Below are 19,101 nucleotides of genomic sequence, written 5' to 3' on the forward strand. Positions count from 1 at the left end.
GATCTAAAAACAATTTTTACTCGAGAAATAATTTTAGAACGTAGGTAAGTGCAGTAAACTTTTATCAAATCAGATGCTTTCTTCGATTATTTAATCGTTATAAACTAATAAAGTTTAAATTTTGTCACGATGCATCAAAATTAATATACACATCGAGCATGCCTTTATACCCAATATTTTGAATGCTTGAGTTTTACAATTCGACTATATTTATTTCGGAGTAATCCTGAGAAATAAATTTTTTAAACAGTATTTGCTTGAAATATTTAGGCATCAAAAAGTAAAATTGTTAGTTTTTTTAAACCATTTCATGCCTTCTACGTTAATGCTTCATATTAAATTTTTGTAATTCATTTAGGTCTGATCAGAAGAAATTAATTTAGTTTGAACTTTTTAAATAAATTCGAAATGTATATGTTCTATTCATTCCACTACGAAAGTTTATGTGCAAAAAAGTAGCATGTGCTTTCAAAAATTACAAAGGGTATAAAAGTTTGTTTTAAATACTTAATCTCAATAATATTGAAACTGTTAAAATTACCTATTCACTATAGCAACATCTTCATCATCAGAGGAAGATGACTCTTTTGGCTCTATTTCAGCCCTCAACTCTACGAAGTCATCTCTAAAGATAAAAAAAAAAAAAATTACCGTAGTATATAGTTAACAAGTGAAGCTTAACATGCGCTTAACATGTAGGATAATAGCATGTCTTTTATTATAAGAATTAAATCATATTTTATGAATTTTGTTCAATTTATTTTGAAACATTAAGGTCTGATTATTATAAATTATTTCAATATGCATTTCTTAAAAAGAATTTAACACAATTATCTTCTAAAGTTTCCACGATGAAAATCAGAATGCAAAAGTAACAACATGAATACTATTCAATATATAATACCTAAAATTGCTAAATATTTAAAATCTTACTAAAGACAATTAATGCAATAATAATGAATTAAAAGCTAAATAGATTACCTATCCAAAATTTCAACGTCTTCCTCATCAGTTTCAGATGACTCAGAGTGCTCTATTTCAGCACTCAGCTCTTCCATATCATCGCTGAAGGTAAAAAATGAAATTACCACATTATATTGCTGCTTCAATTTTAAGACATGATTTCGCTTAATACATTTAATCGTAAAAATGTTGAATATTTAGTGTAGTTTAAAATACAAATAATATGATCTCTTAAAGATAATAATCTATATAGTACCTATCATTAGCTTCCTCCTCCTCCTCCTCATCAGAAGTCAAATTTGACTCCTCACTCACTAACTCACCCTCAATCTCCAGCATTTCGTAGCTGAAAAAAGAAAGAAAATAATATATTTATAGATAAGATATTTATAGACAGAATATTTAATTATCTCAAGATGGTCATCTTTCACCAGTTTTTTGCTGAACTCATATTTAGGCCATTACAAAGACTAGTTAATATTAATGAAATAAATTTTGTTAAAAACAACCCTTAACATATTTTTCATTCTTATATTAGTATTTTATATCGATTACAGTTAACATTTTTTCACTATATTACATGTTCTAAGTACAAAATCTGATTTAATATTTTTTTCCATATAATTACATTTAACCCAAATTTTTTAAACAAGACAGTTTCTTTGCACTTCTTCTAAAGGATTTTTTCCCTATATTTCTATATTTTTTCTTTATTTATTTGTTTTTTTATTTATTTATGTCTTCAACATTAAAAGATTATCATTTTTCTCCTAAAAGAAATAACATTGTTTGTTAATCTAAATCAAATACTTACCCATCTGTTTCAGATGAACTACTGCTGGTGTCCTCTGCAAGAAATCCAGGAGCTAAAAATAGATTGTAAATTAAATTTTAATTTACCTTGTTTTTGACTAAATTTTAATTTGAGTAACAAAAATGTTTTATGATTATTAAACATATATTAACGGGATAATCAACCAGAAACTGAATAATTGCAATTTAATTTTCAAACACAAACGGAATAATAGTAACTGAATAACCGAGCTCATTTTATTAAAAAACAAATTATTTAATATAGTTTTTAACTTCCTATATAATTCAAATATTATAGTTATTCTAATAATATATAGTATAATATTATAGTATTGTTATAATATTATAGTATAGTTCGAATGAAATGCATAACAATGTAATGATTTATGTAAATTCATTCAAAAGTAAAGAATCTTTTTTATGAAAGCTCATGCTACAGCATTTTCTTTCTAAACATCATATTGATGAGCTTAATTTTGTTTTAAAACTTCGTTTCACAGAGACAAAATTCTTTACTTAATGTTTAATAATTTAATAGTTTTTCTAATAAACACTTTAGAAATACTTCTATTATTTGAGTTTGGGGATCTCAAACATATCGCCTAACTATTATTTATACCAATTATGCTTAAAGTGTTACTATGTAAATTTATTTTTACATGCCTAACCTGACAGAAAAAGTTTTTAATCAGACATACTTTAAAATACCGATAAAGAACACTTTGAAGTTTTGGCTAAGATGCCACATTGTATTAAAAGAAATCTTTAACGTGGGCACAAATAACAATATAATTATGATTTCAAATTCTGGTGGAAGAAGGCATAAAATAACTCAAATTAGGTTTTTTGATGCCTTATTGCAAACAATTTCTCACTGAATAATCATTTCCTTCGTTTTTTGTTTAAATATTGTTTAAATGCTGATTTTTTAATAAAATTTGTTCTTATCTAGTTAGATATTTTTTTTTCTTACAAAGAAAATGCAGGAAATTTATTAGAAAATGAACTGCTTTAATAGTTTTTTTTCTTTCAATCGCTTGCTTAGAAATCCAATAAAGTTATGTTGGTATTTCCTTCGAAAATTCTCTTTTGGCCTTAAATATTTCCTGTGTCTGATTCCAGTCGTTTTAATTAGAATACCTTACACAAATTAACTTCGTAGTCTCTATTTTTGTGTAAATCGCAAAATATTAAAGAAAATACAATCCAAGCCAGATCCACATGTTTCTAAATGCAAGCACAGCTGAAAATACTTTTGAATTACAAGTATTGTTTGTTTTTAAAGAATCACAGTTGTATTACTGAATCTGATTCAAACCGTTAAGTCTTATCTACACTGGTTATCATAAATTAAGGAAAAATCACAAAAATAGCGATAACTCTTTCAAAAGTAAGCCAAACCGTGCAAAATTTGCATATGTTGTCCACTAAGAGTAGCTGAGTAAAATTGCAATATGCAAATTAGTGGCGCTGCACTCGGCTTACGTCATCTGCCTGGAGCATAAAAGTCCAAGTTTGAGAGAAAGCACACAAATTTTACTGTGATTGCGACATTGAAAATCTGAGATAGCCAATTCGTAATAATGACCTCTAGGCATCATTTGCCTGAAGAACTACGATGGAGAGCCATCGGGAGACTAGAGGCAGGGCAGAGTCAATCAGAAGTGGCCAGATGGCTAAATGTGAGTCCATCTGTGGTTCATAGACTTTGGAGGCAATTTCAAACCACAGATTCGGCATCTAGGAGGTTCAGTCAAGGACAGCCAACTGTTACGACCAGTGCCGATGACCGATATTTGACATTAAGTGCACGCAGGAATAGAACCGCTACTCCGACACATCTTAGATCCTCTCTTGCTGCAGCCACCGGAAGGTTGGTGTCAACGTCAACTGTGCGCAGAAGGCTCCACGAAGGTGGTCTGTATGCGAGACGACCAGCCATTTGCGTGCCGCTCACATCACGCCATAGGAGAGACCGTTTGCATTGGGCCCGACAACATGTCCACTGGACGTCAGATCAATGGAGGCCTGTTCTCTTTACGGATGAGTCCAGGTTTAGTCTAGAAAGTGACAGTAGACGTTATTTGATATAGAGAGAACCTGGGACCCGTTATCATCCATCAAACATCCGTGAAAGAGATGCATACGGAAGAGGCAGTGTCTGTGTTTGGGGAGGCATATCCTTAGGAGGGCGCACATACCTCCATGTCTTTCCAAGGGGAACCGTGAATGCTCAGGTTTATCGAGACAACATCCTTGATGCTTATGTGCGCCCATATGCCGGGGCAATTGGTGATTGCTTCCTGTTACAGGACGATAATGCAAGACCACACAGAGCTCGCATTGTTGATGATTATCTTCAACAGGAAACAATTACTCGCATGGAGTGGCCAGCTCGATTCCCGGACTTGAATCCTATCGAGCACGTTTGGGATGCTCTAGGGAGGGGCGTGTATCTGCCATCAATCCGCCCCCTCAGACCCTTGCCACGCTTGCAACTGCTTTACAAGAGCAATGGCTCTCACTTCCTATTGAACTGATAGACCGCATAATTGAAAGCATCACACATCGCTGTTTGTGCTGTATTGCTTCTAGAGGCAATCATATTCCATATTAAAGGTACTTTTTCTATTGCAAACCGATACTTCCAATTTGTTTATTTTATACATGTGCTAATTTCTATACTACTATTAATGTCTGATAATTTCTTTTTATGTTGTTTAATACCTTACTATGTGTTGTATATTGTGGGTAAGTTTCATAAAATTCCATGTGTAATTTCTTGAGTTATCGCGATTTTTGTGAATTTTCCTTAATTTATGATAACCAGTGTATAATAATTTTCATTTATTTAACATATCACTCCTCATATTCTTTTTTAAAAAAACGTGTTATTCTAGTAAACACTAATACGGGTGTTTTTTTGAAGCAAAAATATGAAATATTATGTCGGAAAATATTCTTGAGAAAAAAAAAAAACAAATTTCAAACCGATTAGACAAATTTAAGCAAATTCAGTGTAAAATAACTTCAAAATTAAATTTTGAAATTTGGTAAATCGAAGAAGAAAAAAAAAGACTTGATTCAAAATAAATATTAGTTTTATACTCTTTTTTGATTGTTTAAGGTTTGATTAAAATATCGTTTTTGACGAAAGGTCATAGGACAACATAATTAGGTGATAATTATTATAGTTAAGTGTGACAAAATGTCATTTTTCATTAAAATGGCGAATTGCTTTCATATATTTAATTTCATTAATAAAATAAAAATATCTCTTTTAACTGATAAAAGCATGTATATAAACTGTTATATAATCAAATAAATCATATGCTTTTTTTTGTGAAAGTAATAACATTCTTTCTACCCTGAAAAATGCCGAATAAAATTACGATACAAAGTAGCAGCACTTCGGGTGCATCATCCGTAAAACACATGTTACTGTGAAATATTATGCTGTTCTTTTTACAGTAATATTTATTTAATTTGAAAGATTCAGTGATTTACGAAAAAAATTAATGTAAAAATATTTTGTTCCGTTACATGTTCCAGTAGAAATGAATTTCACGGTAAAAAGTTTCGTCATTCATGTTGCCATGTGTTTTACATATGATGCACCCAAAGTGCCGACACTTTTCACCTTAATTTGATCTGAGATGACTTACAGTGTCTTGCAATATGGTGTTGCAACCATTAAAACCTTTGTGACAATGCAATATGAAATTGATTTCTAATAAAGGAAAAAATATGTTACAGCTTTAGAATATTATTTTCACTCTTCAGAATAAGAAATACATATATAAATTACAGAAATTAGTAATTGTCTCATATAAAACAATAGACATCTAATATTGTATATCACCAAATTCTATTTATCTCCAAAAAGGTTTTTATTGATCTTAATCAGGATTTGGTCACATTTTGAAATTTATCTTTAACTTAAAAAAAAATATAAAACAAATTGTTTCATAATTACGATAAGGCCTTGGATTCCTTTTCAACTCTCTTTGCCAGTGATTAAGCACAGCAAAACGAAATAATTCACTCATTTTCACAAATTATAAGTCACTTGTCAAAAAAGACGTTATTCACTTATAAAAGTTCAAATAAGAATGAGGAATTAATATTTTTTGTTACTTTGTTGGTGTGAACAACAAAGGCATATTTTTGGCAACAATGTTTTAAGAACCATTAAAACAATGTACTAAAATGAAAAAAATATTAAATTTTGTGAAGTATTGTTGCTTAGAAGTAATTAAAAGAAAAGACAACAATAACAAGCAAGTTTGAAACCTCAGAAGGCAGTAACAATGGAAGTTAACTAAATAGTTTAAGAAATTATATTTTTATGAGAAATTAGCATAAATCAACTAATTTTTACGAAAATTTAGATAGAACGTATTGACATTAGGCTAAAATGCTTAATATTACGCGAAGCTGGATTACTTGAGTCTCACATATGGATATTTAATTTTTTATGGATATTAATGAGGGAAAAAAACTATTCGAAAAATAAAATCACTCTTGTATGGTAAAATTATTTCTGATAGAAAATGAAAACCATAAAGGATTTTCTGGGGATAAACACCAAAATTTGAAGCATTTGAACAATTTATTTGATAATTCTTTCTGTTCGTTGCAGTAATGGTTCATTGGAATTTTTCGGTTTAAAATTATCATTCTCATTGTCACACATTTAGTAATGACACATCGTTGAAAAGTGAATTTAACAAAAAGAGTTTTTAACTTGTGGCTTGAGGTCTACTTGTGGTTTACCGATTTATATCAATTAGTTTACGTAGATTTGCAACAATTAAATTAAAAAAGCTATAAAGATAAATATTTTGACGATAATTTGAATTCAAAACCCACGGATGATATTTATAAAAAGCGTTTGCTTGATGTTTTCAGACCGTTTTTAGTAATAAGGGATAAAATCTTGCCTCGATTTGCCCAGTTCTACTTTTTAAAGCTATCTAAACAATGTGATTTTAAGTAAGCAAGCTGTTTTGAAGGAAGTTAATGTAAGTAGAGCAAGGAAATGACCAATGATTTCTCAGTGTGTCTAGTGTTATAAGATATGTTGAATTAATTAAAGTTATGCTAATCATTTTCGAAGTATTTCGTTTTTGAATGTTATCAACTATCTCATGCAACATCAAAATGCGTTATTATATAGTAGAAAATATTTGGATTCGATGGACATTTCGGGGGTGAAAAGTTGTGGAATCAAAAGTGAAACTAAGTTGATAATGACCTTTGTTTTCATCAGAAAATAAAGTTTGAGTAATTATGAGTAAACAAATAAGACAGTAAGCAACCCAAAGATAGTAATCATAAGACAGTAAGCAACCCAAAACAAATAACATTATTATTTATGTTAGGAAATGCAGTTCTACATTTTCTTAATTTTTACGAGTTCAGTAAATGGTATGGAAGTCAAGAGAATTATTCTAAAAAAATGACGATTTATTAATAGAAAGCAAAACTGTTACATTTATTTGAAAATTGAAACAAATTTATAAGGCGATAAAATTATTATGCCTCAGATTTGAAGAAAGTGTGTTGTTTAATTATATTCTTTATTATTTAAATTAATTAAAATTAAAAACAAATTTACATTTAAAGGGTAACACATTTTAACATCATTTTAAAGTACGAAATTTTGTATGACAAAATACAGAATTTGATTGAAATTGGTCGAATAGTTAGGGAATTATCAAATTTTAAATGTCGTATTTTTAAAAAAAAAATTTCTCGAGAATCATTTACACAAGTAACGAAAATTGAATCAAGAAACGAGAACTTTTTCTCGAAAACTAAATATTATTTGATAAAAAAATGTATTTAAATTTTGAAAACTATAAATTTAATTAATATGCTACTCTATGAAATAGCATACTATATTAATGTAGTCACTATGGAATCAAATTAAATATGACTTTTTTAGCCAATAATGGTGATGCGTTAAATGAAAATTTCTAAGTCCAAATAAAATAATTTCATTATATGAATGTTCTGATTTCAATCTTGAGTATTAATATTCTTAATAACATGTATTTGATTTTGGATATATGATAAAGATCTCTGTACTAACGCAAAAAATTCTTGAAAATGTTTGTGTAATTCAACTCTTTTATTAAAGCACCAATTTATTTTGTTCCTGTATCTGTAATATATTTCTAAAAGATTGGAAACAAATTCTATTTGCTGCCTCAGAGATAAAAACTACCATATTTTCTGGCTAATGCAAAATTGACTACTGGAAATATTTTAACTTACCAAAATTTAAAAAGAAATTTTTTTTAACAAAATATTTTTTAATTTTTTAAACTATCTTCTGGGTAATGATATTCTTCCGTATTTCTTAAATGAATACAATAATGTAAAGTAAAATACATAAAGACTTAATTAAACTAATTAAGTGAAGTATTTAACAGTAAAATTTAATGTTAAGATATAAAGCAACTTTTGTTATAAGGTTCTAGAGATTAAAAAAACATTTTTACTTCAGGTAAATTTGTAGAACAGATAATTATTTTCTATAAATGGATTTTTTAGTATTTCTAATAAAGAAACGACATAATATATTTTGAAACGATTACACCATTATAACATTTCAAAAAGATAACTTTTGAAAAATTAAATTAGTTAACAAAATTTTTTTTAGCTATTTATTAATTGAGAAAGTGCAGTTATTACATTTTGCATTTTTATGATTTTGTATTAAAATTAAATACAGAAGCTAAATATATTTAGTTATTGAGTCGGCATGCATCAATATTAGTATCAATTTGTGGGGAGAAACTAAAAAGACATAAAAATTCTACTTTAGGGTAAATATTGTGCTTCCAATGGTGCCTATTTTTCTAATAAAATGATTAGTGCAAAATAGAACATAAATAGCTAAATTTTAAACGACAAAAAAGAGTTGTAGGGTAAAACATATTTTAAGTGTAGAAATGATGAACAGTAAAAGGAGAAGCCAACGAAAAAAAAATATATTGACTGAAAACACAGGGTGATGGAATATTTTTTTTTTTTTTAATTGTGAAATAAAAGTGAAGTCCTTGTGAAGAATTCAACTGACGAAAATTAAAAGCTAGATAATTTTGTAACACAATGAAAGAATGCTTGGGTTCATTATTTTGATTTGGCCAGGTATATTTAATCTGGTGCATGAATATGTGTTTTATCTTTGTTTATAAACTACATATATTTCTTTTCCCCATCATACATTAAGAATACTTTGTGTATTTCCTTTATATTAAGAATTAACTAATTAAAGAAGTTTTGTTTGTTAACTAAAATTGCAGGGCATGAAGTACTTTTCATCTTCAATCAAATCGTAAAGCATTTTTCTTTTGCATTCAAAACTTGGGTCTGCCGAGTGTTTTATAAGAATTCAACCAATAATATATTTTTCATCAACAATTAAAAATTTAGTTAATGAAGCAATTTTTCAAAGTTTAAAGTTTTTTCTCGATAAATTTAAAGTTAAATAATAAAAAAATGTTACATAATTTAGCAAAATATATTCACGTTTTAATGAAAGAATTAATTAAATTTAACAGACATACTTTTGTGCACATATTTGTTTATTTAAGGAAATATATTTTTTTCTGAACCATCCTTCATCTAAATGTATCGTGGTTTTAAGTATTTTCTGAAAAAAATTGTTTACAAAAATATGATAAATATCCATATTTAATTATACTTACCTTCATATTTGATATATTAGTCGAATATAAAATATTTCGACGATTTAAAGCAAATGATAGTGCTAAATACATTATCGTTTAAATAAGAAAATTATTGAAGTTAAAAGACATATTTTGTAGGACTAAATTATTATTCATTTTCTTTCTAAGCCCTCTTCTATTTTTATGGATAGTGGTCCTAACAATTTTTTGTTAAATATAATGCTTGCAAAATTACAAAAAAAAATATCCATATTTAATCATAATTATCTTTGTTTTTGTTGGTAGTCGAATATAAAATATTTCATTTCCTTCTTTATTTGTAAGTGTACATAAAGTTTAACGATTCTATCCATTATCTAAGATTAAATAAAAATTTGATCGTCGACCAGGGCAAAATCTTCATCATGTCAGATGAAGAACAAGAAATAACCTACGGAAATGCTCAAAAATATGTGTTTTAGATTTAACTCCATTTATATAAAGGAAAGACATTAATTATCGAAGACTAAAGTTGAATCAGTTTTATGCAAAAGAATTTTGTTTCAATATTTAGGAAGCTTAATGTTATATACGAAAAAGATTTCCCTCATAGTTATATTTTTAAGAGATGCTTTATTTATATTTTCTTGATGGGAGTTACAAATTATACATAAGCAAATATCTCAATTTTCAATTTCGATTTTTAAAAAAATACAAAAAGTATCAAAAATAACATTCGAAAAAAAAATTAAAATTTGAACCAAAAGTTAAATCTGAGGAAATGAATTGTTTGAAAAATATTTCTTCGTATAGTTTCATAAGTTAAGAAATTTGACAAAAGTTGAAAAATAAACATTTATTTCAAGCAAAATTTTATACAATGAACTAAAACGCGCAGTTTTTATTGCGGTACTGACATCTTAAATTTGAATTTAAGATTGAATTATTATAGTAACATTCAAAATTAAAGAAAAAACAAGCAGGGGCTCTCTGCAGAAAACTGCTGCGACTTTCTTATACGTAATAATGGAATAAGGATTGGGTGGACGTAAGCATGTAAGATGATTATTTTCTATCACGGAGGAATAGGGCCGAGATAGCCTGGTCGGTAGGGCACTGGGCCCATGTCCAAGAGTTCGTGGGTTCGATCCCAGCCGGCCGGAGACTCCCTGTGAAGTAAATGGTGACTGATGCACGTTAAATCTGTCGAGTCGCAAAATCTTAGATGTTCCTATAACAAAAAAAACCTCTGGGGGTACTGATCCAGGAGTTTCCTTGTCTTATGGATTGGTTCAAAATTACAAGGCCACGGCGTTGAACATTAGTAGACGTAAACCCAAAAATTGAGTCGGCTGTGCAACGACGTATATAAAATATAGCATATAGCGGAGGAATAAGCTCATATGTTACCAAAAACATATTAACGATTATTTGAATGGGCCCACATGAATGGAAAATTTATACTCGATAAAAGTAAAACCTTTTTCAATCAGTTTTAAAATTATTTTCATTGCCTAAATACATGCGTGACAGATTAGTTAATTTTTTCTGGGTATTTTTTGCTTATATAAATTTGTAAATTGAAAAGTGAATGGGTTAAAATGCATCTGCATGAAAAATTTTGTTAAGGAAATCATTGAAAGCCTCTGCAATGTAAAAAAAAAGAATCAATTTTTTTTTTACTGAATAAACTCCGTACACTTTCCTACAATATAAAAGATTCCGTATCAAATTATGGAATACAGTACCAGCACTTTGGGTGCACAATCCGTAAAATCCATTTTACCGTAAAATTCATTTAACAGTAAAATCCATTTTTACAGTACAATATTATAAAGTAATTTTTGCACTAATATTTTTTTAATTAGTATAATTCAGTAAGTTTAAGGTAAATATTACTTCAAAAATTATGGTATATATGATTTTTTCCTTATTATATTCTATTAAAAATGGATTTCTGGGTAACATGTACCGACAACCTGAGTGCTGTTAATTTTTACCGTAATTTGATGCAGAATGTTTTACAGTGTACCATTCTCTACAATTGCATTCAACTTTGGCAGTAAACAATAAATGCAAACAAGGTTAGTATTAAAATGTCAAGATAACGTTTTATTCAACTGATATGACAACAATATCGGAAATGAAAATTTATATTAATCATTTTTCATATACTATATTTTTTCTGAATTATTCAACAGATGTTTAAATTTTGTATTTTTCAAGTAACTAATACATTTTTTCTGAAAAATATAGATGTTGCAAATTTTTATAGTTCAAACGGTTTTTATACCATTTTTAAATTAAATGATGAATTATTTTTCGTAATTCTAAGAAATTATTTTTTGATTAATTTTCCTTTGAGTAATAGGGTTCAAAAGGTGGGTACTCAACTTTTTTGATTTGGGTAATTAATTTTGGTGATATACTGACAAACTCTTACGATATAGTAATCTAAGCTTAATGCAAGCAGCCACAAGAGATCGAAGACTAGCTCGTCGCAACGACAGTTCTGAGTTAATCTTTAATAGTTCTCTGTTTAAATTCCAAAACAAAAAGTTTATAGATTTTCATACGCGTATATGTGTGAAAGACGAGTATCATGTCATACGCGAAAACAACAACATTTAACGGTTAAGTGTCGAAAGAAAAAAGACTTCTACAGATTAGGCAATTTCAAAAATAAAATTGAGTAAATTGATTTACTATGTTGTATTTCTTCTGAGAAGTAGCTTAAATGCATCTCTCTATAATTTTTACTTTTTTAAAGCAACTGTCACCACTGTCTCCAAAAATTTAAAAAAAAAAATCACAAGCCGCACAACTCCAAAACCATTAGATTAAACATTATGAATTTTTGTATATTTCTAAGGAAATGTTAAAGAAATACTTTGATATTTAAATGTTATTGATATCATCATAATTTTTTTTCAGATATTTTTATATTATGTTAGAAGTTTTTTATTACACCACGCAATTTAATTTTTGAAAACTATCACCAGTTACTTTTAAATATGATCTTTTGCAATTCCTAATCCTTGTCTTAGATGGACAATCTGCCTAACTTTTCTTTAAAACTCTAATTAAATTTGATTTAATTAAACTGTAAAATTGCGTTTTGTTACAAGCGAATATCAATCCATTAGAGGAACTTGATTTTTTGTCAATTTATTGGTACACCGTCCTGTTACGAACAATACAGATAAAAGGCGCAAATCATTTGGAAAGAACTGAACAAACAGTTCTGAGAATTGATGAGCAATAAGAAAACATGCAGTAAAAACTAATTAAAATCAGCTATGGAATTCATTGTAGTACATTTCATTGTTTATGGAGAAACGTAAAGCAAAAAGCATTACTGAAATTAGTTAAGTGATATTAATTGAACTGCTTTGTCAATTTCTGGTGTTAGCGAGTAGTCGAAGAAGTCCCCTAGTTTAAAAAAATCTGTTCGACTTATTAAATTATTTTGGGACACACAATTGTAACATGCATTTTTAATAAAAATTGATTTCAATAATTCTGAATAATAAAAGTAATAAGAAACAAACAAATCATTAAACATGTTTCATTTATTGTACTTAGTGTTAATTTTACATGCATATAATAAGTTACAATAAATTAAGAAAGAACTTGCAATCAAAGGTGGTCAATTCGCTTATCATACTGTTATCACCTGTAAGTCTCACAATCATTAAATGCATTCGTTTGTAGTTACATATTCCAAATTTTTCGTCCAGTTTGTGTGTCCTGAGACAAGTAATATTTAGGAAATGTCACTCAGGAAATTGTTACTGTTGGGAATTGTCACAGTCGGTGAAAGTCACAATCGGGAAAAATCACAGTCGTGAAATGTCACGGTCGGGAATTGTCACAGTTGGGAAAAGTCACAGTCGGGAAAAGTCAGAAATTTTGGAGTCACAAATTTGAGAAATTTTGTCTAATTCGGTAGTCCTAAGTCGGGAGATGTCTAGTTTTGGGTTCAGTCAGTTTTCTAATATTTCCGTATGAAACACCCAGTAAACAGGCGCCTCACAAAGTAACGGAAACTCTTTCTCTCTTTCTTTCTGGCCATTTCTCTTTTCTTTGCAAAATCTGGGTTTTGGGTCAATTTTTCTTCCAGAATTTTTGTCAAATGAGAAACATCTCCGCAACTGTAAGAAATAATCCCTTTATTGTTAAACAATCTGCAGGAAAGTTATTTATGTACTTAAATTTATATTAGGCTTTAATTATTTTGTTTATTAATCATGCGAGTTATAGAATTGCAGCAAATATTGTTAAAAAAAGAATTTTATTAAAAATATTTAATTACGTTAACTAATTAGCTTGACAAGGAATTTATAGGAAGAACGTTGCATTATTTCTTATTATAACTAAAGCCAAAAATTTTTAAATCTAATCTTGACCTTATTCTTAATTAAAGTAATATCTTATCATTATCATAAAAATTTTTCAATGTTGCAATCACAGTATATTTTATTTTATTTTTCAAAATCAAAGAATCTAACAAATTGAAAAAAACATGCACAATAAATTATACAATTAAATACAAAGTAATTTTTTAAAAAAAGAAAATATATCTATGAACAACAGGTGCGTACCTTGATGTTTTATTTTTTGTAGAGTAAAGTAAAATGTCGCAACAACTTGATCAAACAACCTTATATATTGAAGTTTCTTATTTTAAATACATTAATTAATTAGTACCGACAGTATTTGAAATAGTCTTGAAAAGTGTATGCTTCTAAATTAACTTAAAATTTTTTGGACAGGTTTGAATTTTTACCCCTCCAAATATAGAAAGTAGCCTTTGCTTCAATCGGAAACACTAAAAAAAAATTTATATATATATATATATATACACATACATACATAAATTGTTTTCTATGTTTACCGAATAAATACATCATGCTCGATTGTCTATAATAAACCTAATACTTAGTTAGTCAATAAAAAAAATAATAAATTTAATAAAAATAATTATTAAAAGATAGATAGCAATTAATATATACCTCTTTAATCCAATAACAATGTCTAATGACTCCTTTACTTTATTAGCCTTGGATAGTATTTTCTTTTCCCTAGAATCAATCTCGAAGCACCATTGGCCACTTCTATCACTACTAAAATTTAAGAAGAAAATTTATAAAATTAATTTAATATTAAAATTTAAGTGCTTTTAGCTAAAAAAGGAAGAAATAAACACATTATTAACTTTTATTTACTTTTATTAACTTTTATTGACACATTAACTTTTTATTTCGAGTTCGAATTTTCATGAAAGCAAAGAGCTGTGTGACTTTTCTCGAATATGCTAAAATTTCTGTGCAGGCATTAATTATAATATTATGAAAGCAGATATGAAAATGTTTATTTACATGCATTTCTTATGACTTAATAGGAACCATTTTTCATAAGAGAGACGAGGGCAATTATAGACAATTTATTGAAAAGTTTATTTTATGCAAAATATTATTTTTTGCAATTAATTATTATTTTTAAGAACACAAATGGTTTAAACTTTTTGAATTTTTTTTGAAGGGAAATTTTTAATGAGATTTTATCTAAGAAATGTTAAAAGGGAGACAAAACACATAAATTGAAAGAATTAATTGAATAGCTCTTAAAAAAATAAAAATTTAAAAATATGAACTCTTTGAGAAAGCAAAATATGCAAGAAGTAAAACTAACTTGAAGGTGTTAAAGCTTTTTTTGATCGAAACAAAACTGATTTATCGAGACCATGTTTTTTAGATTGTGGTTACAATCCCTATTTTGGATAATGAAGTAGATAAATGGATAAAACATTCTTAATAAAAAATATACTTACATTAAGCGGAATTGCATTCAATACATAGATTAAAACTATGAGCATTTATGGACAGTAAGAAGGAGTTACACGAAACTACGTAAGAGCAGAAAATCGGATTTTGAATTTTGGATCAAAATTGGATAAAAATTTGGATTTGGGTTTTGAAATTTGGATAAAAATTTGGATTAACTTGCATTGAAATTTGGATTTAGATAATTGCTTCTATTTAACAGAAATCTCATGAAAATGGATGAGGAAAATATCCATTCTATTTGAAAATGAGTAAAATCGAATGTAGGTCATTTGTTTCTCGAAGAAAATAATTTAAGGAATTTGAATAAAATAAAAATACAATTTCGGACCATCAAAATTTAAATCTGGTGTATTAACTAATTGAAGACTCTTTTTTTTTGTAAGATTAAAATATGATTTTCATTACCCATCAATAGTAACGATCTCTTTATCCAGAATCATTTGTGATTTTTTAGGCTCAATGTCAGCCTGCACATCCACCATTTTTTCGCTAAAAAAAAAAGAAATAAAAAAAGAAAAAAAAAGAAATTAGTGCATGGAATATATTATCTCAAGATTAGCAAATGCGTTCCCTGTGAAAATGAGTTTCTAAAATTTGTGAAAAAATGCGATAGAATAGCTCCAAAAAATATATAATTGAAATTGAAGCCTCTACGTATAGTGACATGTTCAAATGTACAGCTATGAGAACTCATCTTCATTTGTAAATAAACATGGCTGTTAAGTAGAAAAGTGTTTATTACCGATCTAAAAACAATTTTTACTCGAGAAATAATTTTAGAACCCAGGTAAATGCAGTAAACTATTATTTAACCAGATGCTTTCTGGGATTATTTAATCGTTATAAACTAATAAAGTTTAAATTTTGTCACATTTGATGATGATTTTTCATTTTGTCACGATGCACCAGAATTAATATACACGTTGAGCATGCCATTATACCCAATATTTTGAATGCTTGAGTTTTGCAATTCGATCATATTTATTTAAGAGTAATTTTGAGGAATAATTTTTTTAAACAGTATTTGCTTGAAATATTTACGTATCACTTAAATTATTGTTTTTTTTTAAAAAACCATTTCGTGCCTTCTACGTTTATGCTTCACATTAATTTTTTGTTATTCATCTAGGTCTGATCAGAAGAAATTCATTTATTTGAACTTTTTAAATAAATTCTAAATATATATTTCCTATTCTTTCCACTACGAAAGTTTACGTGCAAAAAAGTAGCGCGTGCTTTTAAAAATTACAAAGGGTGTAAATTTTTGTTTAAAATACTTAATCTCAAAAATATCGAAACTGTTTAAATTACCTATTCACTATAGCATAATCTTCATCATCAGATGAAGATGACTCTTTTGGCTCTGTTTCAGCCCTCACCTCTACCAAGTCATCTCTAAAGATAAAAAAATAAAATGACAGCATTATATAGATAACACGTCAAGCTTAACATATGCTTAACATGTAGCATAATAGCATGTCTCTTATTAATAAGAGTCAAATCATATTTTATGAATTTTGTTTAATTTATTTGAAACCATTAAAGTCTGATTATTATAAATCATTTCAATATGCATTTCTTAAAAGGAATTTAACACAATTATTTTCTAAAGTTTCCACGATGAAAATCAGAATGCAAAAGTAACAACATGAATACTATTCAATATATGATGTAGAAAATTGCTAAATATTTAAAATCTCACTAAAGACAATTAATACAATAATAATGAAATAAAAGCTAAATAGATTACCTATCCAAAATTTCAACCTCTTCATCATCAGTTTCAGATGACTCAGAGTGCTCTATTTCAGCACTCAGCTCTTCCATATCATCGCTAAAGGTAAAAAATGAAATTACCACATTATATTGCTGCTTCAATTTTAAGACATGATTTCGCTTAATACATTTATTCGTAAAAATGTTGAATATTTAATGTAGTTTAAAATTCAAATAATATGATCTCTTAAAGATAATAATCTATATCGTACCTATCATTAGCTTCCTCCTCCTCCTCATCAGAAGTCAAATTTGACCCCTCACTCACTAACTCACCCTCAATCTCCAGCATTTCGTAGCTGAAAAAAGAAAGAAAATAATATATTTATAGATTATATATTTATAGACAGAATATTTAATTATCTCAAGATGGTCATCTGTCATCAGTTTCCTGCTCAACTGATATTTAAGAAATTATAAAGACTAGTTTAATGTAAAGTTAATATTAATGAAATACATTTTGTTAAAAGCATCTCTTAACATATTTTTCATTCTCATATTAACATCTCATATCACATTTGATATTTTCTTTCTATATTACATGTTCTAAGTACAAAATCTAATGTAATATTTTTTTCCATATAATTATATTTAATCAAAATTTTTTAAACAAGACAGTTTCTTTACACTTCTTCTAAAGGATTTTTTTCTTCATAGTTCTTTCTTATTATTTATTTATTTGTTTTTTATTTATTTATGTCTTAAACATTAAAAAATTACCATTTTTCTCCTAAAAGAAGTAATATTATTTGTCAATCTAAATCAAATACTTACCCATCTGTTTCAGATGAACTACTGCTGGTGTCCTCTGCAAGAAATCCAGGAGCTAAAAATAGATTATTAATTAAATTTTAACTAAGCTTGTTTTAGACTGAAGTTAAATTTGGGTAACAAAAATGTTTTATGATTATTAAACCAGAAACTGAATAATTGTTACTAAATTTTCAAACACAAATCTGGAATGATTTACAGCGCAGTGCAACGTGTTGTTGCAATCATTAAAACCTTTATGAAATTGCATTAACAAATTAATTTCTAACGAAGGAAATATACGTCACAGCTTCAAAATATTAATATCATTTTTCAGATTATAAAATAAATGGAACATTGAAAGTTTATAATATATTTGCATTTATACAAATAATAGCAGTTAGTTCATATTTTTCTTTTCCATTTCTATTTGAATTTTTTCATTTAATTTTAATACTTCCATTTGCAATTTGAGGAAGAATTTTCATATTTTAATTCAATTCAGTTTCAAGGATTTTCAAACAAGATTAAATTAAAACTTTAAAAAAAAATCTATATTTTGCAGAAATTAGTGATAATCTCAGACAAAATAGCATAGACATCTAATATTATATATCACCACTTCCTGCTTAGTTCCAAAAAGTTTTAGATTTATTCTAATCAAGATTTGGTCATATTGAATTGAATGAAAATTGCTATAAAATTAATAGTTTGCATGCTTACGAAATGGTCTTGGATTCCTTTGCAATTCTTTTTGCCAGTAATTAAGCACAGCAAAACGAAATAATTCACTCATTCTCACAAATTATAAGTCACTCGCCAAAAAAGACGTTATTCACTCATAAAAGTTCAAATAAGAATGAGGATTTAATATTTTCTATTATATTGTTGGTGTGATTAACAATTGTCTTTTTCGGCAACAATGTGTAAGAAGAACCATTAAAACAATGTACAAAGGAATAAAATATTATTTAACTCTCTTAAGTATTGTTGTAATTCCTTTCTTATTTAGTTGTTTTAAAGATGTAAAGCAAAGAAAGAAAAAACACAACAATAACTAAAAAGTTATATGTAATATATATATATATATATATAAAAACGTACAACATATAAAACGTACACTTGCTTTAATAGCAAAACAAAATAATATAAGCACTCCTTTTCTTCCAGAAAAAGTATTAACACACTTTGAGAAACAAATAATAACATTTTGCATTAATGGTCATTTGCTTTTTAATATCTTGTATGCAGTCCATTGACCTTATTGA

At 27.5% G+C, this 19,101-nt stretch overlaps 1 protein-coding gene and 1 long non-coding RNA gene across 2 annotated transcripts; both read right to left on the reverse strand.

The window, feature by feature from the left end:
* Nucleotides 1-13,012: 13,012 nt before the first annotated feature.
* On the reverse strand, nt 13,013-15,792 carry LOC139425497 (uncharacterized). Its single transcript, XM_071180506.2, has 3 exons — nt 15,713-15,792; nt 14,474-14,584; nt 13,013-13,612 (listed from the first exon to the last, which is right to left on the reverse strand). The coding sequence occupies exons 1-3, from the start codon at nt 15,787-15,789 to the stop codon at nt 13,453-13,455; spliced, it is 348 nt and encodes a 115-aa protein (XP_071036607.1). The 5' UTR covers nt 15,790-15,792; the 3' UTR covers nt 13,013-13,452.
* Nucleotides 15,793-16,614: 822 nt separating this feature from the next.
* Nucleotides 16,615-17,460, reverse strand: LOC139425435 (uncharacterized). Its single transcript, XR_015431212.1, has 3 exons — nt 17,296-17,460; nt 17,058-17,141; nt 16,615-16,702 (listed from the first exon to the last, which is right to left on the reverse strand). It is a non-coding gene; the product is annotated as an uncharacterized LOC139425435 (long non-coding RNA).
* Nucleotides 17,461-19,101: the final 1,641 nt, after the last annotated feature.

This window comes from Parasteatoda tepidariorum, chromosome 1, assembly GCF_982258835.1.
Source record: "Parasteatoda tepidariorum strain Cologne lab strain chromosome 1, Ptep-v5.0, whole genome shotgun sequence".
NCBI classification, from domain to species: Eukaryota; Metazoa; Arthropoda; class Arachnida; order Araneae; family Theridiidae; genus Parasteatoda; species Parasteatoda tepidariorum.

Bases quoted from the DNA above. Each gene is read 5' to 3' on its own strand.
- LOC139425497 (XM_071180506.2), bottom strand. From the start codon at position 15,789: ATGGTGGATGTGCAGGCTGACATTGAGCCTAAAAAATCACAAATGATT. The intron at 14,585-15,712 runs GTAATGAAAATC...CTTAAATTTTAG, and splicing joins GAGATCGTTACTATTGATGG to TAGTGATAGAAGTGGCCAAT. The intron at 13,613-14,473 runs GTATATATTAAT...TATTTCTTACAG, and splicing joins ATTGTTATTGGATTAAAGAG to TTGCGGAGATGTTTCTCATT.